The sequence below is a fragment of the Setaria viridis genome, chromosome 8, assembly GCF_005286985.2.
Source record: "Setaria viridis chromosome 8, Setaria_viridis_v4.0, whole genome shotgun sequence".
Classification (NCBI taxonomy): domain Eukaryota; kingdom Viridiplantae; phylum Streptophyta; class Magnoliopsida; order Poales; family Poaceae; genus Setaria; species Setaria viridis.
This window is the reverse complement of record NC_048270.2, coordinates 29,920,198-29,933,910: the sequence shown is the minus strand read 5'-3', so window position 1 is coordinate 29,933,910 and position 13,713 is coordinate 29,920,198. Positions and strand designations below refer to the sequence as shown.

Here is a 13,713-nt window from a genome sequence, read left to right as displayed (position 1 = left end):
ATGATGTATAGTCTCCACGTCCACAACGGCATCCATGTCTCACTCTCGCCTCCAATCTTCTCCAAGAATAAATCACTAATAGAGAAAGGACTTTCAATGCAGAGACATCTATCTCGGTCGTTTTTGGATCACATCTGATGGGAGCTTTAGTCCCGATTGGTAATATCAACCGGGACTAAAGCTCCCCTTTTAGTCCTGGTTGTAACGGCTAGTATGGACCAGGGAATCTGGTGGAGCATTTAGTCCCAGTTGGAAAAACCAACCAGGACTAAAGGCCTCTCATTTAGTCCCGGTTGGTGTTACCAACTGGGATTAATCATTTAGTTTCGGTTGGTAACACCAACCGGGACTAAATGAGAGGCCTTTAGTCCCGGTTGTTTTTTCCAACTAGGACTAAACGCCTACCCTATAAAAATCCCCTTCTTCCTCCCCGAGCCTGAGCCACTCATCATACCAAGAGCTCGGGCTCCTTCTCCATGGCGAGCAAGCAAGCTTAGAGAGGTGTTGCCCAATTTTTTCCCCTCATTTTCGTGAGGATTTCACTTTATCCAAAGTGTTGTAAAGGGTAGCTACTTCATTGTCCCTTCATTTATTGTTATTATGCTTTGTTTTATGCTTTAGAGATAGAGAAAAATGAGTTTTTTTAGAATGAGGGAGAATGGAGAGGATTTTTTATTTATACATATTTTTGAGCTAGAATTTGATGGATAGCTTGCTTGTTATATATGATTCGTATTAGATAAATATCTTAATCAATATTAGGTATGGGAAAAAATAGAGTAAATGTGTTTTTAATATTTAGCTCTTGCAATAAATTTGAGGTAAATAAATTGTAGGTGAAAGAAATAGAATTTGGTCATTACTATAATTTTTTGGATAGTTTGCATGTCAAATTAGAGTGACATGAAAATTACACCGGTCAACTTAATGCTAGAATTGTGGAATAGGACAACAAAGATATACTTAAAACTACAGACGCTTCACAGGGGACTTCACGGAGTCAATAATCCAAAAATAATGGTAGAACAGAAAAACTTCGAGTCCACAAACTTTGGTTGAATATCATAAAAGAATCTTGAAATAGTTTTCCAAACACCTTTTGGAGCCACATTCTCATAATAGAAGTATGGTGGCCCAATAGCCTGTTCAGGAAGAAATTTGTTCACTGACCTTGACCCATCGGCTTTTGGTTGGTTTTGGCTTGCCAAAATAGGCCATGCTTAGTGAACAGGTCTTTTGCTTGGACAGGTATTGTGTGCCACCATACTTCTATTATGAAAATGTGGCACTTGCTCCAAAAGGTATTTGGACAATTATTTGAAGATCAGGCGAGATGATCCTGGTAATGTTGAGGGGCAGCCTCCCAAGAAGAGAGTTCCCGTGAAGGTGATGTGGTATTTCCTTATAATATCACATTTGAAGTGTTTGTTCAGAAACAAGGTGAATGCTAAGTTGATGCGATGGCACAAAGAAGAATATAAGCAAGATGAGATGCTAAGATACCCCACGGATGTGGCCCAGTGGAGATCATTTGATAGAGCATTCTCAGACTTTGAAAGTGATGCATTGAACATAAGGTTTGGTTTAAGTACTGATGGACTCAATCGATTCGATGAGTTGAGTAGTGGTCATAGTACTTGGCCTGTGACCCTATGTATGTTCAACCTTCCTCCTTGGCTGTGCATGAAAAGGAAGTTCATTATGATGCCAGTATTTATCCAAGGCCCAAAATAACCCGACAACGACATTGACGTGTACCTAAGACCATTTGTTGATGAACTTTTACTGCTCTAGAAGGAAGAAGGTGTACGTGTGTGGGATGAGGATAAACAAGAGAGCTTCGACCTACGAGCATTGTTGTTCATAACCATCAATGATTGGCATGCGTTGAGTAACCTTTTAGGACAGACGAACAAGGGATATCGGCCCTGCACCCACTGTTTAGATGACGTAGACAATATGTATTTGAAACACTGTAGAAAGGTCATGTATATGAGCCAACGTTGATTTCTTCCTGGTAACCACCTGTTAAGAAAAAGAAAGGGATGCATTTCAAAGGGGCGCTAGACATCGTAAAAAACTTGCACACCGTAATGGAAAGCGTGTATTTGAGATGATAAAGGATGTAAGGGTAGTATTTGGAAAGGATCTTGGTAGCAAACCTGTTCCGAACGACGATAACGGATGTTCACCCATGTGGAAGAAGAAGTCTATATTTTGAAAGCTACCTTATTAGGAAATCTTAGAGGTCCACAACACAATAGACGTGATGCACCTGATGAAGAATCTTTGCATGAACGTGCTAGGCTTTCTAGTTGTTATGGAACTCAAAAGATACATTGGAAGCATGATAGGACCTGAAACGTAAAGGATAGCACTACTTATGTCCTGCTAGTCACACTCTCAGCAAGGAAGAGAAGGATAGCATGTTTGACTGCATGAATAGTATCAAGGTTCCGTCTTGATACTTCTCGAATATGAAGGGAATAATAAATATGAAAGAAAAGAACTTCACAAATCTAAAGGCCCATGACTGCCACATGTTGATGACCCAGTTGCTTCTGGTTGCACTGAGGGGTATTCTACCAGAGAATGTATGATTGGTGCTCGTAAAGCTATGTGCGTTTCTCAATGCGATTTCACAGAAGGCAATCGATCCAACCAAGCTACTAAAACTACAGAATGATGTGGTACAATGTCTTGTCAGCTTTGAGTTGGTATTTCCACCATCCTTCTTCAATATTATGACGCACCTCCTGGTTCACCTAGTCAAAGAGATTACTATTCTCAGTCTAGTATTCCTGCACAATATATGGCCTTTCAAGAGGTTCATGTCAGTCCTAAAAATTTATGTTCTTAATCGTGCCTATCTAGTAGGAAGCATTGCCAAGGGATATGGAGTAGAGTAGGTCATTGAGTTTTGTATTGATTTTATTGACTCAATTAATTCGATTGGGGTTCCAACATCACACCACGAGGGGAGGCTATGGGGAATGGGCACCCTTGGAAGAATTCAAGTTTGAGCAATGATAGTGATTTGTTCCATAAAGCACACTTCACGGTTCTGCAACAATCATCATTTGTGGCTCCGTATATCGAGAAACACAAGCAGATTCTATTTTCCCAATACCTGACGAAATCCGATGCCTGGATTATACGTCATCACATGGATACTTTTCCCTCTTGGTTGCATCAACACCTTATGTGTAACTCCGCAATTCACGAACAACTCACTTAGTTAGCTAGGGAACCTTCTAGTATAATCGTGAAATTCTAAGGTTACGAGATAAATGGTTATACATTTTACGCGAGAGTCCAAGACAAAAGCACCAACCAAAATAGTGGTGTCCATATAGATGCCACAGACAGCAACAGGAGTAAGGACTCGTATTATGGTTTCATAGAGGAGATTTGGGAACTCGAATACGGACCACTGAACATCCCTCTGTTTCGTTGCCAATGGGTGAAGCTAACTGGAGGTGGCGTAACGAAAAATCAGTATGGAATGACAATAGTGAACCTGACAAAGACTGGATACAATGATGAACCATTTGTCCTTGCCAATGATGTGCATCAGGTTTTCTATGTGAAGGACATGTCTAGCAAATCCAAGAAAATTCAGAAGATAAAGAAAAACTATGGGAGCCAAAGCGCCACATAGGCCCTGTTTGGCATGGCTCCAACTCCGGGTAGAGCTGCTCCACTCCAGAACTCCACATGGAGCCAGCTCCGCTCCAAAACTCCAGAACTAAAATGGGGTGGTTGGCTAGATGGGTGCTCTCAGCTCCAAAAAAGATCGATTTCAATGTGGATTGCCATTGTTGCACCCCAATTAAGGCCCCACTTGTGATCCTCTCTATCCTATCTTCTTCTTTCCCTGGATAGTTTTTGCAGTCGGGGCAAGACGGGCGGCGGGGCTGGGCGGCGGCGGCGGGGTGGGTGGCGGCAGGGGTGGCGCTGGGCGGCGACGGGCGGCGGGGCAGCTTGGGCGGCGACGAGCGCAGCGCTGGGTGGCGACTGGGGCGGGGCTTGGGCGGCGGGCGGCGATGGGCGGCGACGGGGACGACGCTGGGCCGCGACGGGGATGGGGCTTGGGTGGTGGGCGGCGACAGGCGGCGGGATGGGGCCCGGCGGCGGGGCGGCTTGGGCGGGGCCGGGGCCGGGCGGCGACGGGGGCGACCGGCGGTGGGGCTTGGGCGGCCGGTGGGGCTCGACGATGACGGGCGGCGGGGCTGGGGCGGCGACGGGCGGAGCTCGGCGAGTGGGGCGGTGGCGACGGGCGGGGCTGGTGCCGGTGGTGGGGGGATCTGCGGCTGGCGGCGGGGGGTGCGGCCCGCGGCGGAGGGTGCGACCGGCGGCGGGGCTACGGCGGCCAGCGGCGGGGGTGACCGGCGGTGGCCAAGACCCGAACGGTGCCCTGCTGTTGCGAGAACGGAGGGAGGCGCGGGACGGGGAACAGGTAGAATAGAATGAAACGTTTTTTCCATAACCAGTAGCATTGGTGGGTAATTATCCACCAACTCCACGAGGAGGTTCAAAAGAGAGGTTTCTGGAGCAGCAAAAGAGGTGCTCCAAAACTCCACCTCCATTTGCACTACAGCTCCATGGAGTTGGCAACTCCATGGAGTTTTGGAGTTGGGGTGTTTGGTTCAATTTTTTGATGGAGTTGCTGAAGTTTAGGAGTGGAGCCGTGCCAAACAGGGCCATAGTTTTTCCAAGTAAAAGAAAAATCTTGGGAATCAAGGATAAAACAGACTAGTTAGATGATTATGATCAGTTTGATGGCATGCCTCCGTGCCTCCATTCGCTGTTGAAGTTGACACAAGCATCATGCTAGCTAAAGAGAGGCTCCGTACTTATGCCGCAATTATGACCGAGGACTTTCGTCAAGAGAGTTTTTTAATGTTACATTGTAATGCACTAAATATGACATATCTTTATGTAATACTCTATGGCCATTAGAACCTTTTAATTATATTGTAATGCTACATGGTGAATATTTATTCAATCAATATAAACAATATTAACTTAACCACACACATCAATTACATTTTTACATGTTGAAATTATTTAATTGAAGAGTTTGTTATCAATTGATGTACTAAAATAATTATTTTAGAAATTTAATAAACCAGTGTCAAACTTATTTTAATTATGCTTGCTAACAACAGCGGGGTCAGGGAGCCTGGAGAGCGACGCGACCCATCGGCGCTTCCTGAATGAATCTGCGGAGTCGCGCTCATGGAATTGATCGGTGACGGCGACAGTTTCCTAGTTGCTCCAACGGCCTCATGCAGTCGCTGTTCATTCACACTAAATAACGACAAGGATAAGATGACCAATCAGCAAATTCCGTTCCGTTTATACTCGTCCGATGGGGCAGACCAACCGTAGATAAACTGATATACTTTTCAAAGTCAACGGGTCAGCTCTGCCGCCAACCGTCACCCAGCGGGCATGCCGGATGATAATTAAGCTGGTTCCGAGGCGCCGTGGGAGTTGAGAGCACAGCCACCGGTCAAGCCTGAGTGAGCTTCTCGCCGTCGGCAGGACGAGGCGGTCTCTGTCCGGGCGGCCGGCGGCAGGGTTCGCCGTGAAATCACCGGGGCGCCTGCCGGTGAAGTGCCTGGTGGTGGGGTGCTCTGCTCTCCTCCAACACAGGTGCGTTCCCTTCCCCGCTCTCTTTCTACCTCCCTGCCTTTTTTTTCTTCGAGATGCAGAAACCATTTCTGCGAGTTCTTTCAGAGCCTGTCCCCAGCATCAATCTTGGCTCTTGGGTAGAAAGCATTCGTATGCATTTGGGCAAGTAAAGGATGTCGAGGAGTGGGGATTTCTTGAAAATAGAAGGTTATTTATAGGAAAACTAAAAGGTCCTACGTGGCCATGCTCAGTCTCACAGATTGCCCTTATGAAATCCATCCAGTAGGTTGCTCCATTTCTAGGAACCACAGAAATTTTCTGGGAAGCATCCAATTGCCTCTACAGATAGAACGTGTGTTTTAGGATCCCCTGTGTATCAAGTATCAACAAGATATTCCTTTTGGACTGTGGGAGTTGAAACATACAAGATGAAGGAAGCGTAGGAATTGGTATCGCGAGTGCTAGATAAACTCATGAAAATTTTCAGTTCAGTTGCTTGAATGCTGCACAAGAAAAAATGAGGTACAGGATTCTGGAGAGATGCATACTCAAAGTGCGAATTTCGTTCCTGTTCCCCTAAAAAAAAAACAGTGTCAAATTTCGTTAGGTTGGGAACCATGCTAGGTGTCCATAGGATTCATGTTGGCTGGAACTATTCGGGGGTTGGAAATTAAAAGCAAATAAACTGACATCCGCACATGAAAGACAAAGTTAGATGATTAAACTTTTACCATGTCTTGCAAACAATGGCATTTAACAAAAAATTATTTTCTGCCAGGTTGTCAACTTTAGATTTTGATTGGGGGCCTATATTGTTGGCAAACAGTGGATCGGAACACCAGAGAAAATAAAATAAGCTTATGACTACAGATCTCATCCATGAGTCATGCAACGAGTCAAAACATTAAGATATTCACAGAAGATGAGATTAAAGATATTACCAGCAACTACAGCACTCTCATTGGGAGAGGTGGTTTCGGAGAAGTCTATAGAGGTGTCCTTGATGCTGACTATGATCTAGTCGCGGTGAAGAGATACATCCGCCTAGACTTACGAGAAGAGTTCATGGAAGAAGTAAGCATCCATAGTATGATGAGCCACAAGAACGTGGTGAAGCTCATAGGCTATTGTGTCAGCGAAAATACTCTGATGCTGGTAACAGAGTACATCTCCAATGGAAACCTCGATAACATACTTCATAAAAGTGACATCCCCATCCCTCTGGATATAAGACTGGGTATTGCGATAGGGTGTGCAGAGGCATTGAGCTACATGCATTCGATGCATTTGTCGAGTGATAAGCTCATTTATCATGGTGATGTTAAGCCTGCCAACATACTTTTAGATGACAACCTCACAACAAAAGTATCAGATTTTGGATTGTCAAGGCTTCTTTTCGGTGGTGATACTCAGTTCACTACGAGCTTAAAGGGGAGCATGGGCTACATGGATCCTATATATTTTCATGAGGGGCGTCTTACCCCGAAGAGCGATGTCTATAGTTTTGGAGTAGTCCTGTTCGAACTAATAGCTCGAAAGAGGGTTAAACGCGGGGACAGTAACCTCATTCCAGCATTCAATAAAGCCTGTGCCAAGGGGAAAGGATTGAGGGAACTGTTTGATGCAGCAATAGCAGATGAGAAGAATATGAAGATCCTTAAAGAAATGAGGAAATTGGCAGCTGAATGCGTGACACTGGACATTCGTGCACGTCCACAAATGAATGACGTGGCAAAACGCCTTCGGGTTCTTAGGAAAGATCTCAAGGGCAGCCCACAATCCATCTTGGCAACACACTCTTCATGGCAAAATCCTTACAAGCAAGGCACAAGCATGCCCAGTTTTAAAAAGGGTTTTAGCTTTTTCAAGGGAAATTCTAGTAATTCTAAGATCCTATCTGAACTCCGCAATGTAAGAATTTTCACAAAGGAGGAGATAAATGAAGTGACACAGAATTACTCATTTCCACTCAGCACAGGTACATCGGCCGAGGTTTATAAAGGAACACTTGAGGACAATACAGTGGTGGTGGTGAATAGATTTCTTCATGAGGACTCTAAAGAGCTGTTCATCAACGGAGGGACAACCCTATCTCAAGTTGTCCACAAGAACATCATCAAACTTTTGGGTTGTTGCATGGAAGACACAACTCTTATTTTTATATATGAGTACATTCCTAAAGGTAGTCTCTTTGACATTTTGGCTAGCCAGGAAGATTTGGCGCTAGACTTACGTATGAGGATTGCAATTAAGACAGCTGAAGCATTAGAATACCTCCATTCATCAGCAGCTGGCATCATTGGACATGGCGGTGTTGCAACATCAACTATACTTCTAGATGAGAACTTCATACCAAAGCTCACAGATTTCTCAAGAGCATGTAAGCTTATCAAACAGAGTGAAGCTACTACTGATGGCAGTGTAATCAGTAGCAGCTTTCTAGAAAAAGTTCTCAACAACGACCCATCTTGTTATGGTTCTGTGCTGAGAAATCTGGAAAGTGATGTGTACAACTTCGGTGGTGTTCTCATGGCACTCATTTGTAGGGATAAGAATACTGATCATGATGACCTTATCGTCAAATTCACCGAAGCTTATGAGACAGATAAGAGTGGGAAGGCAATGTTCGATCGCGATATAACAGCTGAAGAAGATATCACCCTCCTTGAAGAGATTGGGAGGTTGGCTCTGCAGTGTACCATTTTGAAAGGAGATGAGATGGTTAAGAGACCAACGATGAAGGAAGTGGCAGCACACCTTGGGATGCTTAGGAAATCATGGAAGGAGGGTACCGCTGGAGCACACGCACAAGCAAATGAAACTGACGCTAGACCTGCGATGTCAGCAGAGCCAAGGCTACCAAACCTGATGCGCCACTTGTTCGGATATCGGCGAATCTCCACTAGTGATCCTATAAAGACATGTTAGTAAGTGTGAAGATCCTGATGTGTTGTGCAGCTACTTCTGGTAGACCATTTCATTGCAGCGGTTTTTACCTATCCATGTTTTCCATTATGCAATGCTTAATCCGATCCCCGTTGTTGCACTTTTAGATGTCGGAGCTGCATATATGGTAGATGTTCCCTATAACAAGTATGACTTGGACAATTACGGTTCCACCAGTAAGCTGTGGTGAGGTACAAGGAACCATGAGGGATGATTGGTTCTTGTTTTATCTGTTGGTGGGTCTTCTAACATGTACCGGAACGTGTATGTGAGAAAATAGAAAATCTGTCAATTTCTAGCCCACTAACATATCAAGCCCACCAATAAGCCCACAAACTTGCCTGGCGGGCTACCTTGCAAATTGCAGTAGGGCGCTCTGTTTCGAAATTCAAATACGCCCTTGCCGTAGCCCGCACACACGAAATTTCAAAATTCTGCAGAGCGGCAGCAGCGAGCGAAGCATCCACCGGCCGCCGCCTCTTCCTCCTACCATGGAGAAGATCTCGGTCGCCGTCCGATTCCGGCCGCCCAACCCCCACCCCCGACTCCCGCCGGCGCTTCCTCCACCTCCGGCGCCGACCGCGGGTGGCGAATCGAGGACGCCCGCGTCTCCCTCCTCCACCACGGCGCCCCCGCCCACAGCGCATCCTTCACCTTCGGTACGGAGCTCCGCCCTCCTCCACGACTTCCCCCTCCGGTCCCTCTCTGACACGCGGCTGGTTGGTTTGGTTCGGCGGCGCAAACCATGTGTTCGACTGGCGGCTGACAGAGCAGCAGCATGGTAATGAACTTCTCATTATAAGTGAAAATATAATTTATGCTAGTGCCAGTATGGAAAGGTCGACAGTTTCCGCTTCCTTTTTTTATTTTGTCCATAGAAGTGATTAATGCTGAAAGAGCCCGAGTGGTACCATTTCAAAGTTTGTGAAATCATCAGGACTGGAACCATTATTCCCTTAAACTCAGTCAGTCAGTCCCTTGTTTTAACAGTTATAATTTGAAATAAAAAAGGGCATAAATTACTCCATGGTGGCCACAATGACTGTAATCCATCTTCTTCTCTCTAGCACACGATATAATCTGAATCCGTTATTAGGGAATAACTAGGAGGTTTTTGTTGTTCCAAAAGGTATAATCCATTCCCTTCAATGAAAGAAGGAAACTGAGGACAGTGAGGATGGTTGTGTAGCTAGGCACATTGTATTTCTCCATCCTTGTGTTTGCAATTTGGATGCGCTCCTATTTCAATCAGGGTAATCATGTTTTAACCTGCTAGCATCTCTGTAATTTTTTTCCCTGTGCTCTGCCCGCAAGCTGCGCTAACTGAGGAGGACTGCAGCTCCGTCGGCAGGCGCTCGAGCTGGAACTGGCTTTGCTTATGGAGAAGAACTCGCTCCTGCTGCAGGATTTCTGTCCAAGGAGGAGGCCGGCCGCGAAGCAGGAGGTCGACGCGAGGTGCCCGAAGCTGGAGAAGAAGGACCGCAGCGCCGATCGGCAGGTCCTGCTGAGGGAGGAGAAGTCGTGCCTGTGCCTGGTCCTGGAGCTAGCTGTCCCGGTCGAAGCAGGAGGCCGGCCGCGCCGTCGCCGAGAAGCAGGCCGGGGTCGAGGACACGCTGGCGATGGCGAGGCGCGCCGCCGCGCTCCGGGAGGAGACGCCGTCCCTGGCGCAGGACGGCAGGAGGCCGCCGAGAAGCAGGGGGGATGGTGGAGAGCGAGACTCGTGGTGTTCGAGGAGGAGCTCTCGTCGTCCGGGCAGGAGGCCGAGCGCCTCGCAGCGGAGCTCCAAGCGGAGAGGCTGAGGAGGACGGCGGAGCGGAGGCGGCGCTACCGGCGGATGGATGCCGGGGCCGTCGGGTGGGAGGTGGCGCGGCTGCTGGGCAAGTCCGAGAGGCCATGGTGGCGCGCTGGAAGGCGGCGGGCCGGCAGCCGCAGGTCGCTGTGCCGTGACGGTGGAGACGCGTCGACGAGAGACAGATTCCCGGCCGACGACGTGGCGCTCCTCCAGCCTGCCCTGTCCGTCTGTCCGGGACGTACCCGACCCGAATTTTACGGCAGGACAGGAGCAAACGACCCGGCCGCTACCGTCGCCTTGCGTCGTCCCGCCAAGCGTGTACGTACCAGACGGACACGTATTGTGGACGCACGAGCGTACCGTGCGTGTCCATCTGGACGGGCAAGGAGGGGAAGCGGACAGAGATGCGAGTCCACGGCGCTTCCAACAATCCGATCCCGCGCGACAAAACCACACAGGCCAATCACGGGGATTCCCGCGCTGTCAGCCACCACTAACCAACCGCGGGAAGGCCTTGATCCTCAGACGATTAGAGTATTGAGCATATGTGATCTAGAGCCGCAACGTGTGCTAGAGTACAACAAGGACGAGTGCCGCCGCACCGGGCATTACCCTGTTGAAGGCCTCAACACGATGCAACCGGACGACGTGTGCACCTCTGTTTGTTTGTTTTTTTCTTTTATACACACACACACACACGTGGTGAGCTGATGATAATGATGAGTACGTGGATCCTCCGGGGGAGGCAGATCGGGAATGGGTGCGAGAACGAAGGTGACATGAAGGATCCGGGGAGACCGGGGGCATATACGGTGTTTAGATACCCAGTTGCTGTCACATCGGATGTTTGCACACTAATTAGAAGTATTAAATGTAGTCTAATGATAAAATTAATTGCATAAATGAGGGCTAATTCGCGAGACGAATCTATTAAGCCTAATTAGTCCATGATTAGCTTATGTGATGCTACAGTAAACATGTGCTAATTATGAATTAATTAGGCTTAATAGATTCATCTTGTGAATTAGTCCTTGTTTATACAATTAGTTTTATAATTAGTTCACGTTTAGTCCTTCTAATTGATATCAAATAAATATCTGATATGACCTGAACTACAAATTAGTTCCTGGATCAAACACCTAAGATTTTCTGGAGACACGATGCTGGTGAGGTGATGAAGATGCGGTCAGGGCCTCATCAGGACTATGTTCTCCGGTGAGGTGGCTAGAGGGGGGCATCCGAGGGGGGAAGGGTAGTAGTAAGATTCATACAGACTTCTATTTCAAAAAAAAAAAAAACCATGCATACAGACTCAGTGTCCCGCGCTCATGGGCCTGTTTGAAATGCGATTTTTTTTTTTTTTTGCGAAGATCATGGGGTTTCTGTTTCGCTACGAGATCTTCTTTCCTCTCCAGCACGGTGCCGCACGCGAAACGTAATTTGGTAGCGTGTTGTTTAAAAAATGAGAAAAGTTTCTTCCACATATACATACCTAGTTCCGAAACTAATTGCATTTCAAATCGTAATTATACATGCTTACCTTTCAAAATCAAGTGCATGGTTTTACTACCTCCTGCCCTAAGCTGAGTAGCTTGCTAGAGAAGAGAAGGTTCTTTCTTGCCGTAGTAGTCCCCAAAACACGCAATTTTGAAAGGGGGAGAAAGCACGTGAACAGATTCAAAAAATATACACCCCCTGGTCGACGTTTCAAAAAAAAAAAATTGCACGCTTCGTAATACTCTCAGACGAGCACTACATACGAGAAGATCGGGTATGCACGCACTGTCGTCTGTAGACGAAATCTGCAAAAGCTGCCGAGAACATAACTGTTCTGCTTGCCATCAGGGATTCAAACCAAAACCACTGCACAGCTCCCTCTTCCTGGCTGCCTCATTCAATTTCTGGGAAGTGTGGTACTTGAATGAACACTACCAACTCCAAGCCAAGCGCTGTTCATCTCGTATTCTCATCCCCATCATCCCCCTCCCAGCCTTTTTCAGTTTTCACCTGGCGATCTGACGGCACTCTCCCTCCCTTGTCCCTTGGCATGCATTCAGCATCCTCCTTTTCATACAAGAAAAAAAAAACCCTCCAAGTCATCATGCATCATGCACTCACTCTCATACATGACAACATTGAGGTCAGGTCAGGTCAGGTCATGCATTTGCATATGCAAGTCATGCAACACACCACCAACAACAAGAACATTAATTAAGAAACGTGTTTTTTGGGTCATTTGTGATTAGGATAATGAGGGTTTGTCCCATAATAGGACAGGGTTAGGAGGACACCAAAGCTTGCAAGAATCTGCTCTCAACCTCCTTGTCTCCCCCATTCATTGCTCCTCTCCTTGTCTCATCTGTGTAGGTTGGTTGGCCATGCTTCCCCCCTCTCGCCCCACCTCCTCTCGCTCTCTCTCCAAGGTCCTCCCCTCCATTATAAGCTCCCCACCCTCCTCCCATCCACACCCCCCCGTCCTCTTCGGCTTGCTCATTGCTCACACCACTTTCTCTCTCTACCTCTCTCTGCTGCACAAACAGCTCTCTTTGTCACTCTAGAAAACAGCAATGGCGTGCCTGTCGCCGTCGCCGTCCGGCCGGCGCCTGTCGGAGCTGCTGGAAGAGAAGCAGGAGCCATTCGTCCTGGACCTGCACCTCCTCGAGAAGGGCTGCTCGTCGCGCCTCCTCGACGGCTATGACACCGCGCTCTGCTGGCCCGCCGCTGGCAACGACGCCGCCGCCGCCGTGCTCCGGCGGCTCACCAGCAAGAGGAGCAAGGCGGCCAAGAAGAAGCCGCAGCAGCAGGCCGGCGGGCTCCTCCAGCTCCTGCTCTCCAAGATCCTCCGCGGCAGGGCAGCGGCAGCGGCGGCCCAGCGGAAGCCCGCTGCGCTGCAGTTCTCAGAGTCCTTCAAGGCCGCCGCCGTGGCGCCGGCGCCGTCCCCTTCTCCCAACCGCCTGGCCGCCGTCAAGACCGCCGACGCCATGGAGCAGGAGGACTCCGACTGCGAGTACTCCGACGACGAGAAGCAGCAGCTGAGCCCCGTCTCCGTGCTGGAGCCGCACCCGTTCGAGATGAGCTCCCCCGCCCACGGCAAGCTGTCCCCGCCGTCCAAGAACGCCATGGACGTGTTCCGGGAGCTCCTGGACGCGGCGTACTCGCCCGCGCTACTCACCCAGCTGCTCGCCAAGACCGACGACCTCCTCCTCAACGACGCCGCCGCCGACGACGACGACGACGACTACTACTACGGAAGCAGCTACCGGACCAGCCCCAAGAACTGCCGCGACGACGAGTCCGCCGCCGCGTACTGGGACGCGCACAGGGCGGAGCTGGCC

General features: G+C 48.3%; 1 protein-coding gene across 1 annotated transcript; it reads left to right on the top strand.

Moving 5' to 3' along the window:
* Positions 1-5,414: 5,414 nt before the first annotated feature.
* On the top strand, positions 5,415-8,893 carry LOC117834137 (uncharacterized). The gene is made up of 2 exons (XM_034713766.2): positions 5,415-5,661; positions 6,419-8,893. Exon 2 carries the CDS (start codon positions 6,520-6,522, stop codon positions 8,566-8,568), a length of 2,049 nt encoding a protein of 682 aa, XP_034569657.1. The 5' UTR covers positions 5,415-5,661; positions 6,419-6,519; the 3' UTR covers positions 8,569-8,893.
* The last annotated feature ends 4,820 nt before the right edge of the window (positions 8,894-13,713 follow it).